Genomic DNA, 15,985 nt, shown 5'->3' on the forward strand with positions numbered 1-15,985 from the left:
CGAGTGTCAGGGCGACGGTCGAGAATGAGATCGTGAGATAGCGCAATCAGCTCTTGCAAATGGAGTAAAAGTTGAGGCCAAAAACAACAGGTAATAGCTCAAGATAATGACTAATAGGTGCTCATAAGTTGGGCATGAGTACTTCGTATTTGTACAGTATATACATGATGCACCTGTCCCGAGCTGGCAATTACAAGAGGTTCACATCGGATAATTACGTATGGTAGCATGTACCTTGACCATAGTACCTAGCACAGAGAAGACGTTTGACACTTTGGAAAAAAAGATAGAATAACCAGCCATGGCCTCGCAGACCTAGGCAGCCGCTTGATTCCATCTATCGAAAACTCCCCTTCATCTCCTCAGAAGATATCATACACGAAAAAAAAAGGCAGAACAAAGCCAATATATATACAAACGTATATAAGCGAACTTTTGCGTCGTCGACGTTTCACGACATCGAGAGGGAGCATCAAGCCGTGAACGACCCAGTGGAGCAAAAACGGCCGTCTTCCTCGAGCAGGCGAGGTGATGAGCCAAGCTTCCACACAAAGAGACCGCACCGCGGTGCAAAAAAAAAAAAAAAAAGGAATAACGTGAATGATATCCACTGATTGGTTGTCTGACCTTTTCTTTTAGAGGGCAACCTTGACGTCACGGGCGTGGCGACGGCGCTTCTTCAGACCAGCGCAGCGGGTCGGGCGAGCAGGGCTGGAGGTAGCGGCAGCGGTGGTAGGAGCAGGCTGGGCGGAAGAAGGAGAGCCGCCGGTCGAGGGCGTGGCGGTAGCACCGGGAGCCAGCGGTGGTGGTAGTGGTGGCGGCGGCGGCGGCGGTGGTGGTGGCAGCCGTGGGCGCGGCGGTAGCGGAGCCGGTGATGGCGCTAGCAGAGGCGGTGATGGCCGAGGTGGTCTGCTGGACGGCGGAGGCGCCCGAGATGATGGCCGGGCCGGGGATCTGGTAGGTGACGGGCGAGGTGTAGATGTTGGCCAGGATGCCGGCGTCGGTGGCCTTGTAGAGCTCGGTGCCGAGGACGCCGGAGGGCTTCTGAGTGCCGGAGCCGGTGACCTGCAGGTTGAAGCACTGAGGGTAGTTCTGGGCGCCGTTCTGCTGGCCGGCGCTGTGCAGGGCGATGATCTCGTGGCGCAGGACGTAGTTGCCCGGGGCGATGTTGGGCGGGATCTGGACCAGCCACGAGTTGTTGTTGGCGATCAGCGTGTCGGACGCCCACTTGCCGGGGGCGTTAGTGCCGTCGAGCAGGCCGGACTCGCTGATCTTGAAGAACTTGAGCGTGGTCTTGTCGACCTTCTCGCAGCCCGCGTCGCCGCAGTCGGCGAGATAGTCGATGACCGGACCGTGGTGCGACTCGGGCCAGGTGTCCCACTGGATGAAGACCTTATCGCCGGCCGCGACGACGGCATGGCCGCCAGCGTTGGTGGCGGACTTGTGGCAGATGATGTCCGGGCTAGAGAAGGACTCGGGGCCGACGAAGCCGTTGTCCGTGTTGCTCGCGGTCCAGCCGACAACCGTCGGAGGGTTCTGCATATAAGGGTGCGTGAATGGGTCGAAGTTCTGGTATGAGACGCCGTTGATGACGATGTTGGTGACGTGACCGTGGGCGGCAACCGTTGCCGCGCCCATGAGGGCGGAAAGGAGACCCTTGGAGGTGAAGGAAGACATCTTCGAAGCTGAGTTGTGCGTATGTAGCGATGGAGAAGAAAACAAGCAGCGGGAGCTCGCAAGGTCAGAAGCTTAGTTGTACCGACTAGCGGAATGAGTCGACTTTTTGTTGTTAAGGACAGGAAAGAAGGATCTTCAGTCAATGAAGCGAATGTGGGTGAAAGAAAAATGAACGGAATGGCTTTGCTCGAGGTTGGCTTGTGCCTGGCAAAGGAGAAGACTTCAGTCCATTGACGGGCTCGAGAAGGCTCTTATATACACTAGAACGACTAGATCAAGTATTCGCGGGAGGGGCCCCCTGAACGGTCGTTCTGCTCATTTGGGCGTCCGCGTCCGTGCTTCGTCAAGTGGGAAGATGACCGTGCCCCCAAGGTGATGACGATAGGGGGAATCTTGGCCCTTGACAACTGGCGTGGTGGAGGAATCGTTGCGTTTCAGTGAAATTAGCAAGCCCAGCCGAGGTGGACCAGGTACCCGGGATCCTAGAGCGCGGGGGCCATGAAGATGACCAAAAAGCCGGTGCAATGACCATATGCGAATCGACGGAAAAGAAACCGATATCGCCTGATGGAGTCGCCAACATGGGGCAGAGGAGAGCAGGGGGATTCACCCCCCTTGGGCGCTATCCCGGTCGATCATTTGCGTTGGTACGGACGGCCGTTGAGGCTGCCCTCAACGTAGTACCCGAGGCGGCCGAGAACACACTAAGCAGACACTAGGGCAGAGCCCCAATATGGCGGAGAGCACGAGGACGACATAAACCGCCAAGCTACGGAGATTCGTAGTGTAGAGGCGAAATCTCGCTGCCGCTTGTGTGAACCTTGAGGGGAGGCGGGCGAGTGGTGCTATGCATGTTACACTACTGTTGTTTTGATGAACTGACCACGGATAGCGACGGCGCGGACAAATCGCCCATCAGGACGCGGCGCGTTGGTACAACAAAGCATGAAACATGGTGAGGTTCGATGATGGGTCGAAAGCGGGGAGGTTGGTGGTGGTGCGGCTGCTCGGGCTGAGGTAGGGCGGGTCTTTCAGGGGTTTGGGCAGGGATGAAAGGGGAAGCGTATGCAGGAACACAAGCTCGCTTGTGTGCTTGATGCCCCACCGAGTGCCCCCAAATCTTAACGCCGGGCGCGTGCTTGCAGCCGAGATTCTTCCACCTCACGCTGCATTCCGGGAAGCGCTTCCATTGCATGGCAGCAAGGATCGCGGTGGAGTCGACGGTTGTTGTCTCAGGTGAAGCATAACTAGTGTAGTGCAGGCTGGCCAAAGCTCCTGAGAAGCCCACAGACGTTCCCGATGTGGGCAAACAAGGCGACGGGTTGTGGGTTGAGTCGCTGAAACCTACCGCGCGGCTAGAAAGCTCCTGTCCTCCGGCCCATTGCTACCTACACGCGCCATCGAACTCGGTGGAAAGGGCGCCGAGGTGCTGGTCTGTTGCCAGGTCTGCTGCCAGCTTCAAACCGCCTGCCAAGTAACTAAGGGGGAACGCGTCAGAGATATCGTCTGCATAGCAATACGCCTGCATTTGATTCGGTACCTTAAGTTTTAAACCTTCGAGGCGCGCAGCGGACCGACCGCGATCTCGTTTCGGGCGCGGCGCATCGCTGGAAAGGATTCAGCTACCTGGCATTGCGGACGATGCTCTGCGATGTGCATCGAACGGAAGCAGCATGAACTTGTTCTTTTACAACACACCCGTCCCTCCATAATACTGAATTGGAGCTGAGGACGTGCTAAATATTTATATTGCTTGGAATGAAAGTTATCGATCAGTTTAAGACAGTGCACTATGGAGTACATCTTGACCTTACCGCTTTGATAAGATGTAACGAAGATCAATTGGCATAAAAGAGATCATATAGGAGTTCGTGCACTTCTTTGGAACATGCATTCACTGTTGTGAACCAGGATTCGATTAGACCCCGTCGAATGGCGTTGAACAAAGATCCACACTGATTTCCGACGATCGCCGCCAGGTTGGGCTCAGTTGCCAGGTCCCTGGCAAGGGAGGCGGAGTAACTCGGATTAATCCGTCCAGAGTGCGGATTACCTGACCCGGATGCTTCCGCTCGAATTCGGCCAATCAGCACTTGCCCCACACTTGCGAACTCTGACTTCACACCCGACTGCATTGCGACTTCCAGATGCAAAAATATCGTTGTTGCTGCTCAGATTTGAATTCCTACGCTAGTCACCGTCCTTTCGCTGGGACAGGTTTCCAGACAACCCGTCTTCAGAGTATGGGAGACGTGGTTTCCAGCTGTTGAGTTATCGACTCTGCCGTTTGCTCACCAATACATCATCGTGCGGACCCCAACCTTAGCAAAACTTCTCGTCCCTTGCGCCGGGCAAAGTTGTAGGGAATTGAAGGTAAATGGACCAAACCTCTTGCAGTATCGCTGGCTGCTCTCTGAGCCCGTGGGACCTGATTGCGATGAAAGCATACCCCAGTTGAGCTCGACACGCGATGAATTCTCGCTCACTCACTCATTGGAAAGGCATCATTCGCCGGAAATAGACTTGCTCCTACAGAAACATACCATTGCAATAAGCGGACCGGCACGGTTTTTGCATCTTGTTCCGCTTGTACTTCGCTCTTCATCATCCAGCAACACCATATTGCTCACAGCAGAGCTCGTGGCCCAGCAGCAGCGACGAAAACGATAACAACTGCGCATCAACGGAGTAGAAGACCGTTTTCTTCAACGCAGCTTTGTCCCTCCGTGCAAGAGCTTCAATCTCCCATCAAATTTAGTGTGTTATGCGGCCAGTGTTGTGCCCCATGACAAACAGATGGTTGCTGACCTCGCCGCAGTCGCCAGCCGAGAACTGATTCTTCCACGATGTCGAGTTCCTCTCAGCCACCCAAAATTGACTTGGATGCTCGCGCTGCAGAGTTGAAAGAAAAGCTTCTAAGGAGCCGGGGTCATATTCAGAGTCCGGTCCGTGCAATCTCTGCGCAGCCTTCACCTCCAGACCTTGTCCGCGCCTCGGGTTTATCCGCGGCTGCTCCTGCTCCGTCCGAAGCTTGTTCGAATGGATCGTCTGCCAGGACGAAGCCTCTGTCCGAAATCATCGCCGAAAGCGTTTCTCCCCAGGCTCCATTAGCCTCGCTTCCCGCAGATGCAAACGATATTGCAGACCTAATATCTTCTATCTCAGCTTCCTTCTCTCACCCTTCGGACACGGCGAGGAGTCATCTAGAGGAACAAGACAGAAAGGAAGCAATTGCGCAAGTTGGGCTTACTTCTGGGCTGTCGTCTAGGGAGCCAAAGCCAGATCATGAGCCACCTATGCCAGCGTCGACGAGTGCCACAGCGCAGAACATAACACGGGCTCAGGAGACTCTCCGGGTGCCGACTTCCTCGACTTCCTTGTCAACTGAACAGCCCGTTGAACCCAGGTCTGTCCAGGCAACGAAACACAATAGCCAATCGGTCGCAGCTGAAATTCAACTGGCCCCAAGAAGTTCCAACAATGAGACTATTAAACAGGGGGAGGCGTACCCTCAGACCTCAACACAAGAGTTTCCTGAAGAAGGCAAGATGACGGCAAATCGGAAGAATAGTGGCTCAACTGCTGCTCCAACAGCACCAGGAGTGATAAACGTGTCAATGGCAACGACCGTCTCTCCAACAACAGGGTCTAGGAACAGCCAGAGGGGCAGAGAGCCCGCAGAAAGAGCAGCGGCCGACACCCAAAGTTCCCAGTCAACCAAGGGTTCTAGCACTAGTCAAGAACTCAGTGGCAAACAGACCCAACCTACACCTACAGAGCCATCCACCCACAACCCGCCCGACGGCATAGCCAAGTCGTCGCACACTGATGCGCTAGTGAGCAATCCTTCAACTGAAAAGCAGTCGATAGAGTCCAAAACGAACGGCAACCAGCCAGGTTACTCGGAACCTGAAGCATCTGATGACTTTTTTGCCCGCCTTCTGAATCAAGTACCTGACCTCAGAGATTTCCTCGAAATGACTGACTACTACAATGTAGAGGCTCGGACAAGAAGGCTTGCTCGGTTCCGGAGAGCAAAGGCGCTCGCCGCTGAAAAGCGGAGGATTGAGGAGGAGGAGCGTAAACTCAAGGAGGAAGAGGAGCTTGAGATGGAATTACAGCGATCGACTGTGGCACGGTTGACGAGCGCGGTACCTAGCGCTTTCTCGGCCTCGGACTCGAATACCCTACCAACCCCGGTTACCCCAATCACTAAAAGCGTAAACGAGGGCGAGGGTAGAGACACGTCACGCGTCATTCCCGTCAAGAGAGAGTTGGAACCTGAAACCAGTCCTGAAGCTCGCCAAGAAAAGGTGCCCCGCCTCGAAGCGCCGCCGTCAACTCGATCGAGGGATCTTGAGGACAGGACCCGGGAGGACGACAAGCGGGATGAGCTCTATTCGCGCCGCGAGTTGTCGCCCCGTCACCAGGATCGTCACGACCAGAGCCCGCTCCCTCGACCCCATTACCGTGACGATAACAACGGCGAGGATAACCGTAGAGTGGACCGGTATAGGGGCGAGGACAGTCGTTACCGTGAATCGGAGCGCCGTTCTTCATACCCAATCCATGTCGACTTGGGCCGCAAGGGTGGTGAGTGCTCGTCTCTGTCTCTCTCCTGCTTCTCGTCAGCGATTACTTATGGTCCGTAGACACGCGCTTCTTTATCCTGAAATCGTTTAATGAGGAGAATGTGAGAAGGTGCATGGAAGATGTAAGTCGGCAACTTCCTCTCGCAGACCTTCTTCCTGGACTTTCCACGGAGCAATCGACATGGCAATCTGTCCTCCTCGGGTGCTCGCCGCTGACCGTCGCCTAGTGCCTCTGGACGACCCAAATCCCAAACGCAGAAGTCCTCTCCAAAGCCTTTGCTGAATGCAAAAACGTTATCCTCTTCTTCTCCGTCAACAAGAGCAAAGCCTTCCAAGGATATGTACGTCCTCTCAGATCGTCCGCCCCTTATGCCGCACCCTCTTCCTCTCCCTACGAGCAAGCAGCCCACTAAATTAACCCCTCTCTGTTTTTTTGTTACACTTAGGCCCGGATGATGTCTGCCCCGTCCCCCGACAACCCCCGACCGAGCTTCGCCAAGGGAATCCACTGGGAAACGAGTGATCCCTTCCGAGTGCGGTGGCTCAGCAAGACGGCCGTCGACTTCTGGCGTATCGGACACATCAAAAATCCATATAACGACTACCTGCCCGTGTTAGTGGGTAAGGATGGACAAGAAATCGAAGAGGAGTGCGGAGCGGCGCTATTAAGGGAGATGGAAGGATATGCGGCGGCAGCCGAGAGTAGTCGTAGCTATGGCGGTGGGAAGAGGCCGGCGGTCGAAAGTTACCACCTGGGAAGAAGGGAGAGTGGCGGGGGTCGGTTTTATGTGGATAGGTATAGGGGGTGAGAATTTGAGAATGGGAGGGCGAAAGGAGATAAGGGATGGCGTGGCGTATATTGGCGAGTACATACATGGTGCAGTTGAATGCGTATACGTGCCAGGGATTGTGCCCTTGTAACTTCAAAGTCCGTGTGCTTCTCCATCTAAAAACATTATCGGGAGTCCTGTATCGTTGGATGAGCGCCTGTGCTGTACAACCTCTCTTTTACAACTACCAACCCTATCAGTACGATTGCCACTCGCACGCCTAGCAGCAAAAAAACCTTAGAAATCTTAAGGCACATGCAATTCACATCCTGAAAGCGTCTCACCGGCCAAGTGCCACAGCCAAGCGAAGCAAAACAGACTTCAAATTGCCTGCGTTTCATGTGCGAGCACTGCATCACACATGTGTATGTGTAGCGGTAACCTGCACTAGTTGAGCATCAAAACACGCAAGCGTCGAAAGGGGAAGGCCGCTACTTGGACGCGTTCGCCGGCTGTTCGCTCTTGCTCAACGCAGCGAATGCACGACACTCCAAGGATCCAAGGAGGATGCATCAGCGGCACCTCCTTTGTGACGACCGAACGTCGCATATACAGAAAGGCAATTGCAATCAGCAGATGGCAAGCAAGCAGGCCGATCCTGCCACCTATAAAAATCCACCTTCCCTTCCCACAAGGAAGAATGGAAATACTACTCTCTCTGTGTGCCTCCGAGAATGCATGCAACCATTTGAGATCCGAGGCCGAACCAAAGACTATCTCTCTCAGCCTATCGCACCTACGAGCAACCCTCAGCGCTTCGCTTTCCCATCCTGCTAGCAACCAAGCGAATAGCCAAAAAAAAGAAGAGAAGAAGAGAAGAAGATAAAAAATGTGGTGGATCGAATCCAACCCGCGCAAGCCTACAGGGAGCTGCTCGTCGCCGCTCGGCAGCTCCCCCATCGGCGCCGGCAGTCTCCGGAACGAGCCCAGGGCGCACTACCACATGACCACCGCTGGCCCAGCCACGTACGCCCACGGCCTCTCCGACCTCAACTCGGCCGGCCCGGGCCCGCGGAACAAGAACAACAACAACGACGACGACAAGGAGGAGGATGGGGAGGATGGGGAGGAGGCCGCCCGCGGCTTCTCGTCGCGAGTGCAGAACCCGACGACCAAGCTGACTGGCGCGCAACTCACCTACCTCTTCGTGATGCAAGCGCTGCCCTCGATGCTCATCGCGGGCGCCCTCAACTTTGCCGTGGCTTACCGTAAGTCCATTCTCCCCCCCCCCAAAAAAACCGGCCGCAGTCGCTAACATGCGGCTTTCCCTCCCCCCCCCCCTTCTTCTCTAACCTCCACATCAGCCATGTACGCGTCGCCACGCCCGCCGCCGGGCCCGCCCCCCGCGGGCTCGGTCCCGCCCTTCCTCTTCCGCCCGCCCGTCTCGCTCGTCGTCGACGCGGCCCTGACGACGGTGGTGCAGTCGGCCATCACGTGGACCTGCCTCGCCGTGCTGGTCAACCGCGCCCTGTCGCGCGGCGAGGTGGCGCCGTACGCGCCTCCGCCGCCGCCGGCCAAGGCGCGGTGGTGGTGGTGGTGGTGGTTGTGGGGCGAGCCGCGCAACGTGGCGGCGAGGTGGTTCCTGATGCTGGACCACTACAATGCCGAGCGGGGCAGTCGGCTGTTGGGTGCGTGCGAACGCCTCTGCTGCTGTTGCTGCTCCTCCTCCTCTTCTTCTTCTTCCTCCTCCTCCTCCTCCGGGCAGTGCGCTCGGCGGGTTGGGCGGTGGGTCGCCTTCGGGCTGGCAAGTTTAGGGAGGGCCGTGATAGTCGCACTGCTCGGGTACCTGGCCATGATCGGGCCGACGATTGGGATCTGCGCGGCGGTTGGCACGAGGTTTGACGGGGACTGGGTCTTCCTCGGCAGGTGGGATGGCGCCCTGTTCAAGCTCGTCTACGGTGGGGTGTTGGGGTTCATCACTTCGCCGGCCCTCGCGCTCATGTGGATGCTGAGGGCGGGGTGGATCGTGAACAGACATGCGATGGTTTGAGCCTCAGCGCCGTGGAAACAAGTCATTATGTCACGGCATCTTCTTTCTCCTCTAGGACGCATTCTTCTGCTTTTTTTTCTTTTTTTTTTTTTTTGTTGTTGTTGTTGTGGTGGTGGTGGTGGTGGTAGTGGCCAGCGGAAATAATCAAAAAGGCCTTTACAAAGGAAACTAATCCACTACGGTAGCAGGTGATCATTGACGGTCTATGCTGGGGGCAGAAACGACGCGAAGAGCGCACCTTGGATCGATGCGTAGAGGACCATGAACATGACAATGCGGCTCCCCGCCTCTTCCCCACGGACAAGGTTCCCAGCAAGCCACCAATGCCACGCGGGGTATCCCGAAGATATCCTCGTGATAATCTGGACATGGTAGGTTGTGACCGCGAGTACGGCAAGCAGCACTTCGGCGGCGGCGGCAGACTGGACAAGGGACAACAACCGCGCCGACTCGGCGGATCCGTCAGCAGCAGGAATGCTCCGACCCCTCAGCGTATCCATCCCGGACTTGGTTAGAATCGTGAGCATCGGGGTGGCGAGCAAAAAGAGTGGGAGATTAGACAAGGTCCAGTAGCACAGGAAGCCGACGTTCCTTGTTGTTGTTGTTGTTCATCTGTCAGCTGACAGATCCCCCCTTTCCCGCGCCAACGCGCGGGTGTGATACAAGGCAGATGGGAGTCTTACCAGTAGTGCTGCTGGACAAAGGTAAAGATGCTGGGCAGATATTGGTGGCACCAAGGCCTGGGTAATGCCCCGGATGGGCCGGAACAGAAGCGCAGATAGGCGGCAGTCTGGGGCCCGAGCGAGCCAGCGGCCACCATTACCCCACCCACGCCAAGTGCAAGCAGCCGACGCAGGGTGTCGAAGGGACGCTTGGGCAGCGCGGGGAGGTGCCGCAGGGCCTCCAAGGCGAAGGGAAGGCCGTTCAGGATGCCGTTGCTGCGGAAGGCTGTGGCTAGACCGAAGAGGGCCCCGGCCGCTATGGTGTAGAGGTCGCGGCGTGTTGGGCTGCCCTCAGCCCGGCAGCCGAGGGCGAAGAGTAGGAATCCGGAGAAGGAGAGCAGGGCATAGGAGCTCTCGGCGTAGGGGGCGGACAGGAACAGGCCGGCCGGGGAGATGATGTGCACAAGAGCAGCGACTAAAGATAGCGTATGGTCGCGCCAGACCACCTGGCCAAGGCGGTAGAGCACTAGGGCGGAGAGCAGGTGGGCCGTGTTGGCAATGGCGATGCCGGTCAGCGCTTCGGGCACAGGTTTCCCTCCGGCCGCGGACGGATCGAGGACGCCAATATGAGTAAGCCCTAGTGACAAAGAGAATAAGTAAGCTATAGAACGAGCATTGGGCAGAAAGAAGGGAAAAAAAAAAGAACACTTTGTGAGGCGCCAGAAAACGACACGATAAGAACACAAAAAGAAACACCACCATCTCACACCCCTGTCCCCCTCACTCACCACGAAGCAGGTTTCGCACGGTAAAAGGCAGACCGGCACCAAACGCCCACTCCTGCTCGAACCGGTAACCCCTGTGTGCGGTGCTGACAAAGTACACAGCGTCCCAGCTGGTCAGGCGGGTGATCAGCCGGATCCCGAGGCCCTCCTCCGGCGGCCGGCCGGCCGTCGCGTTACTACGGCCCTCCTCCTGGTCGCCCTGAAGCAGCAGCAGCCCCGCCGACGTGTCGTAGGCGTCGCCCGCGAGGATGCTGCCCAGGGCGATGGTGAGCAGGAAGAGTTTCCACGCCGCAAAGGAAGCGAGGAGCGTGCGGTAGGGATGAGGATGTGGACCGACGGCGCCGTCTTCGGCCCCGACGCGGCGACGCGGCATCATTGTGCGTGCAGGCAACAACAATCGCTCGGTAGTTCAGTCACCTTTCGATGGTTCGTCTGATGTCAACGGTCGTATTATTATCATGACCTGCTGCTTCTTTTCCAAATTTACTCGTTTTGTTTTCGAGATGGAATCAATTGGTGGTTTTCTGCGAACGAAAAAAAAATTAGAGCTGACCCATGTCGGTTTGTAGCGTATGCTGCTGTCTCGATTCGCAGAATGCTTCACATGTTGTTTGTTGGTCTGGGCTTGTTGCGTTGCATTGCACCTGGCCTGGCGGATCAGGCTGAGCTGTTTTGGTCGGAGCTCAGGGTTGCAGTCCTTGGCACCGAGCTTCACCAGTGACCCACCCGTTAGGACCCGACCGCGGTCGGCAGTGGTGGGCCAACGGTTCGGTGTTTTGCAAAGTGCCGGCTTCTCGTTGACGCACGCGAGCGGAAAAGCCGCGCGGGATGCAACCTTAAATACTATGTACTGCGTAGAAGACATCCAAACTCGAAGACAAAGTTTCGGTTGATGAACGCCATTTATGTAGTATACTGCCGTCGTTGGACCGCTGCCTACCCCCCTAGGTCAGCCACAGCACTCATCATGGAACCCATCTCTACAAGTACGGATTAATTAAGTATACATACTCTACGGTTAAGCGTAGTGTACGCACACTGGAAATGTGGAACCATTTATTATAGAGGGATCCTCTCTCGAGGTCATTTGCACGGCCCTCGGGATTCAAAAGGACCGTTTTCCAGGCCCGATATGCGAGGTAGCAGTGGGGCCAGACGGAGGGAATGGTTCGACACCGCCCGAGGCCCGATCACGTTCCAACTCCACACTCCCGGAGCTGCCGAACCGCAAAACCCGACCCGGCATCTCTGTGATGTCATGGGATACCGCAGGGGCGAGTCCCTGGCTTGTTGAGCCTTGATGGCTCTGATGTCACGCCACCACGAATTGGGAGGAGACTCTTTGGTTGGAGAATTAACCGGCGGATTCCCTTAGGTGGCTCGAGATCGAGATCTGGAAGGCACTAGCATCAAGTAAGGCATCGGGCCTGAACAACCTGGGGCATCCACTGGCCAGGTCAGCCTGCCCGTTTTTCTCATTTTCATTTTTTGACCGCTAGTGGCGGCAACGGATAGAAGACGAACGCCCACCGCCAGCTGAATCCTGCCAATCGCGTTTCTTGTATCCAAGAATTGGTTTATTGATTTGCGCCCTGCGGTTCCAACCTGTAAAGTGTCAGATTCTCATCTTGAAGCCGCTATTTTGATTCAGGTTATATTCTTCTACTCTCTTGTCTTGCTGCCCTGTTTCAATCGCCGAGTTATTGTCAGATCTTGGTGCGCCTCTTACCTCAGGCCTTCATCACTTCTCTCAGCCTTGGCATCGGGATTGGGGGCCCGGCAGCCAATGACGGTTGGTCGAGGGCTGGCCGCAGCGCCCCAGCTCTGAGGACCCCGGGCGTGCGGCCCCACAGCCTCGGAGTCGTGAACCAGACCGTCTCCCCGACAGCGCCAACGAATGTTTCCGGCTTGGGACTGGCACAGGTGATAGTTCTTATGTATCATTCCCCCCCCCCCCCTTTTGGACGTCGCGTTCGTGCCCTACCTTCCCTCTCCCAAGCGAAGCGACGACTAAGCGACACAGATTCCTTTTGTGTCTGAACCTCCAATCGTTCGATTCGTTCGATTCGATCGAATTCCTTCGATGCGATCCCATGCGTCATAGATCCACAAACCCTTCATCACGACAAGTTCCGAGTACATACTCACCAATTCGATCGCACCTGAGGATCGGCTGTGTAGATACATCGATGGCAGCGCCAGGGCTGCCATCGCTCGCCCATCTTCACCCTCCCCCACTCTCACTATTGAAACTCGTCCCTCCGACGTGTGCGGAGTTGCCGCAAGTGGCAGAGGTGGATGCTCGACGCCTTGTCTAGAGCTTTCGCCGGGCAACCAAAAGCAGATCACGGGGGGGGATCCTCGCGACTTTGACGACGGGCCGGAGACTCCCAGTAGTGCTTGCCTTTGTGCGACTCGCGAATCTTGCAGCAGCAGCGAGGCAGGTCCCTTGCTGCCATCACCACTCGCCGCTCTGACGAAAATACTGCACCTTTTTCTCCCCCTGCTCATCACCCCGTCACTTCAACCGAGATTGATGCTCATTGCCCGCGAATAATTACAATGTTCCTGCACTCCGGCGCAAGTCTCCATGGCCATGAATACTCGACTCGCTCGCCCTCCAACCCCCAATCTCCCACCCACCTCCGAAGCCCACTATTGCGCTCGGCCCTGTCGCCGCCGAAACAGCGCGCGCCTGCCTCCGCCGACGGGACACCGGCGCCCATTCCTCGCCAGCGAGCGGTGTCGGACTACATTCCGCGCGATCCAATGCCCGCCGTCCGCTTCCGAGAGGGGCAGGACGACCTGCCGCCAACGCCGTCGACCCACGAGGATTCAATATCCGAGTCGGAGCTCAGCGACGTGACCTTTTCGATCGACGGCGCTCTGTCTCCCCGTTCGGTCCGCTCCCGGCGGCCGCGCCGGGCTTCGCGAAAGGGCACGGCGTACTATCTGGGATACCCGGCGCCGAGGATCATCGGGAAGACAAAGGTCGTGCAGAAGGTCTTATTGCCGCGATTGCTCCTGCAGCTCCAGCAGGTCTCGCAGGAAGGGAGGTCAAAACCGGTCCTCGAGGTGTTCCCGGCTCTGCGCATCACAGGGCCCGTGGTAGCTCCGCGGCTGACCAAGAAGTTTCCCGGTATATTCGGGGTCAAGCGCCATCTCGGATGCGACGACATTGTGCTCCTGCGGAGGGACGACGGGGACGCGAGCTGGGATGGGCCCGATAGCGAAGCCGAGGAGAGCATGGAGAGCAGGGAACTGCTGGCCGTCTTCAGCCCGTTGAAACACTCGAACGAGGCCGAGCTAGTGCTCAACGACGGATCCGTGTGGATGGCCAAACCGCTCCCCAACGGGAACTTTGACTTTGTCCACACCGACGCCGACGGCAAGGTCACGACTGCGCGATGGGCACGCAGGCAGACGGCCGGCGGTGCTGTCTCTCCGACCACGGACTCGTCTATCTCTTCGACTGCGCCTCAGGCGCGGTATACTTTTAGCATCATAAACCCCCTGACCCGCCGTCATCCCGTCATGGCCACGCTCACCCCGTCCACGCTCAATGTTTTCGACACGTACACATCCGTCTCCCCATCGCACGCGCGCCAGCGGCCCGTCAACCGCCCACGTCGCTCCCAATCCGTGACCTCTCCGCCAACCTCTCCTCCAACCCCGGCCCGCGTTACTCCTTACTCCCCATCCGACATGTCGTTATCCGGGTCGACCAGCGATGGCGAGAACGGCTCGGCAATCTGCATCCCCCCGTCGCCAGAGGCCGAAGCGTCGAACCGAACAGTCCACCCGATCGACGACCGTACCAAGACGCTCATCTCGATCACCGCCCTCTGGGTCTGTCTCCAGTCCGGTTGGCCGCAGAGCCACCATTCTGCTCCGGTCAGCAACGGCGAGACGGCGGCATCTTCGACGTCGCTGGCGGCGTCGTCCACGCGCCCCCGGGGCCGGAGCAGACGGAATACCTGGACCACACGGTCCTCCTCCGCGTCGGATACCCCGCAATCGCCTACCGCCGATCCGTCTCTTGCGCACGGGAATCAGCCGTCCCGCGAGACGGCGAAAGAAGCCGCGTTTCGAAAACGGTCCTCGATGCCCGTGCCGGTGCCGACATCTACGCACCTATCGGGAGAAGACATCGGGGGCGTTGAAAGCTTCACGCCGCTGCTGTTGCTGCCGCAACCACCACGGCAACAGCTGTCGCCAGCTCGACCGCCCACTCGGAGGACGACGGTTTCGACGGCTCTTGACAGCCGCCCCCCCCATGTCAGATCATCGCCGAAACGGGCGACTAGCCTGGGCGCCGCGTTCATGCGTAAACGGTTGTTGGCGTCGTCGAGTTCTTCTAACTCGACCGTGGATCGTGGCGAGGCGCCCGAGCAAGCCGGGACCGTCAGTGCAAAGCCCCAACTTCTGCCCTCGCTTGCTACTACGCAGGGCGAAGGGGGGACGATAGAGGCCGAGACGGCGCCGCAGGGCGGTGAAAAACCTCTCGGCACCGGAGTCGGGGTGACGTTGGATTCAGCGGCATGTCGAGGATCTGCTAGCGGAAGCAAAAAGAGCGGCGGCGGCGCTCGCTCCAAGCTTGTGCGGTGGATGTATAAGCTTAGGTCATCTTCGTCTCGCTAGAAGTGGCGGATAAGGAAGCTTCACTGTCCAACTGAGAGTACGGAGTAATCATATTCTTTAATCTTCTAGGCCAATGGCGTCATTTACCTAACCTAGTACAGTACCTACGGGGAATACTGCGTACGGAGCGTGTTATTAGTGTATACTCACAAAATTCCTTACCTAAGTTATGACCATAACGGATCCGCGCATGCGGGTCAGGAGGCGGCCCATAAGAACCCAGGAACCGATCGCTTAACCAGCCTTTTCGCCCGAGTAAAAAAACTCTTGTCCACCATAGCGTGGGCGTGGATGGGACCCATTCGGAGGACAACTGCTACAAACTTGGCCCAGTCCGCCCACTCTCCCGATGCTTTGTGCCTCGGGGCGCACGTCCTTGCCCAGTCCGGCATGGCGAAACGCGGAAGCAGATCTTCCACGCCCCCCCGGACGAGGTTGTATTCGCGGAACCGCGGGCGACCACAGGGATCCGCAAACAGTCTTGGCTCCCCTGGCCCTGCACGCGGATCTAATCCGTACTCTGTAATCCGTACACGTACGGATTAATTACTTAGTTACACCACTGCGTAAGTGTAATCCGTACTTGCAGTTGCGTCACCGATTCGCGGAGAATCTCGCGCAGCTCCCCCCCCCCCCCCCCCAAAAAAAAAAAAAAAAAAAAAGTGCGAACCATGGGCCCGGGCCAGGAACCAAGAACCCGCCTTCCCGTGGGCGGGTCCCTGGGATTTTCGGAAGGTGTGGTCCTGGTCCTGGTTTCGAAGCAGTTACCTCCGTAGTCATACTCCGTACTCCGTAACTACTTGTGGGG

General features: G+C 57.3%; 6 protein-coding genes across 6 annotated transcripts; 3 read left to right on the forward strand and 3 right to left on the reverse strand.

Annotated features, from left to right (window-relative positions):
* Nucleotides 1–40: 40 nt before the first annotated feature.
* On the reverse strand, nucleotides 41–1,848 carry MYCTH_2306673 (glycoside hydrolase family 61 protein). The gene has a single exon (XM_003664118.1). The coding sequence runs from the start codon at nucleotides 1,675–1,677 to the stop codon at nucleotides 655–657; it is 1,023 nt and encodes a 340-aa protein (XP_003664166.1). The 5' UTR covers nucleotides 1,678–1,848; the 3' UTR covers nucleotides 41–654.
* Nucleotides 1,849–2,592: 744 nt separating this feature from the next.
* On the reverse strand, nucleotides 2,593–3,282 carry MYCTH_2127975 (uncharacterized protein; the record flags this gene model as incomplete). Its single annotated transcript, XM_003664119.1, has 3 exons — nucleotides 2,593–2,705; nucleotides 3,070–3,144; nucleotides 3,252–3,282. 3 exons carry the CDS (start codon nucleotides 3,280–3,282, stop codon nucleotides 2,593–2,595), a joined length of 219 nt encoding a protein of 72 aa, XP_003664167.1.
* A 958-nt stretch (nucleotides 3,283–4,240) lies between these two features.
* On the forward strand, nucleotides 4,241–7,413 carry MYCTH_2306674 (uncharacterized protein). Its single transcript, XM_003664120.1, has 5 exons — nucleotides 4,241–4,434; nucleotides 4,496–6,270; nucleotides 6,330–6,391; nucleotides 6,497–6,610; nucleotides 6,716–7,413. Exons 2-5 carry the CDS (start codon nucleotides 5,655–5,657, stop codon nucleotides 7,076–7,078), a joined length of 1,155 nt encoding a protein of 384 aa, XP_003664168.1. The 5' UTR covers nucleotides 4,241–4,434; nucleotides 4,496–5,654; the 3' UTR covers nucleotides 7,079–7,413.
* Nucleotides 7,414–8,168: 755 nt separating this feature from the next.
* On the forward strand, nucleotides 8,169–9,068 carry MYCTH_2032127 (uncharacterized protein; the record flags this gene model as incomplete). Its single annotated transcript, XM_003664121.1, has 2 exons — nucleotides 8,169–8,307; nucleotides 8,404–9,068. Coding segments are annotated over 2 exons (804 nt in total), but the record flags the coding sequence as incomplete, so codon positions are not given.
* Nucleotides 9,069–9,203: 135 nt separating this feature from the next.
* Nucleotides 9,204–11,160, reverse strand: MYCTH_2306681 (glycosyltransferase family 76 protein). Its single transcript, XM_003664122.1, has 3 exons — nucleotides 10,540–11,160; nucleotides 9,773–10,388; nucleotides 9,204–9,680 (listed from the first exon to the last, which is right to left on the reverse strand). Exons 1-3 carry the CDS (start codon nucleotides 10,910–10,912, stop codon nucleotides 9,293–9,295), a joined length of 1,377 nt encoding a protein of 458 aa, XP_003664170.1. The 5' UTR covers nucleotides 10,913–11,160; the 3' UTR covers nucleotides 9,204–9,292.
* Nucleotides 11,161–12,976: 1,816 nt separating this feature from the next.
* Nucleotides 12,977–15,294, forward strand: MYCTH_2306684 (uncharacterized protein). Its single transcript, XM_003664123.1, has one exon. It carries the CDS (start codon nucleotides 13,306–13,308, stop codon nucleotides 15,175–15,177), a length of 1,872 nt encoding a protein of 623 aa, XP_003664171.1. The 5' UTR covers nucleotides 12,977–13,305; the 3' UTR covers nucleotides 15,178–15,294.
* Nucleotides 15,295–15,985: the final 691 nt, after the last annotated feature.

The sequence above is a fragment of the Thermothelomyces thermophilus genome, chromosome 4 (assembly GCF_000226095.1).
Source record: "Thermothelomyces thermophilus ATCC 42464 chromosome 4, complete sequence".
NCBI lineage: Eukaryota > Fungi > Ascomycota > Sordariomycetes > Sordariales > Chaetomiaceae > Thermothelomyces > Thermothelomyces thermophilus.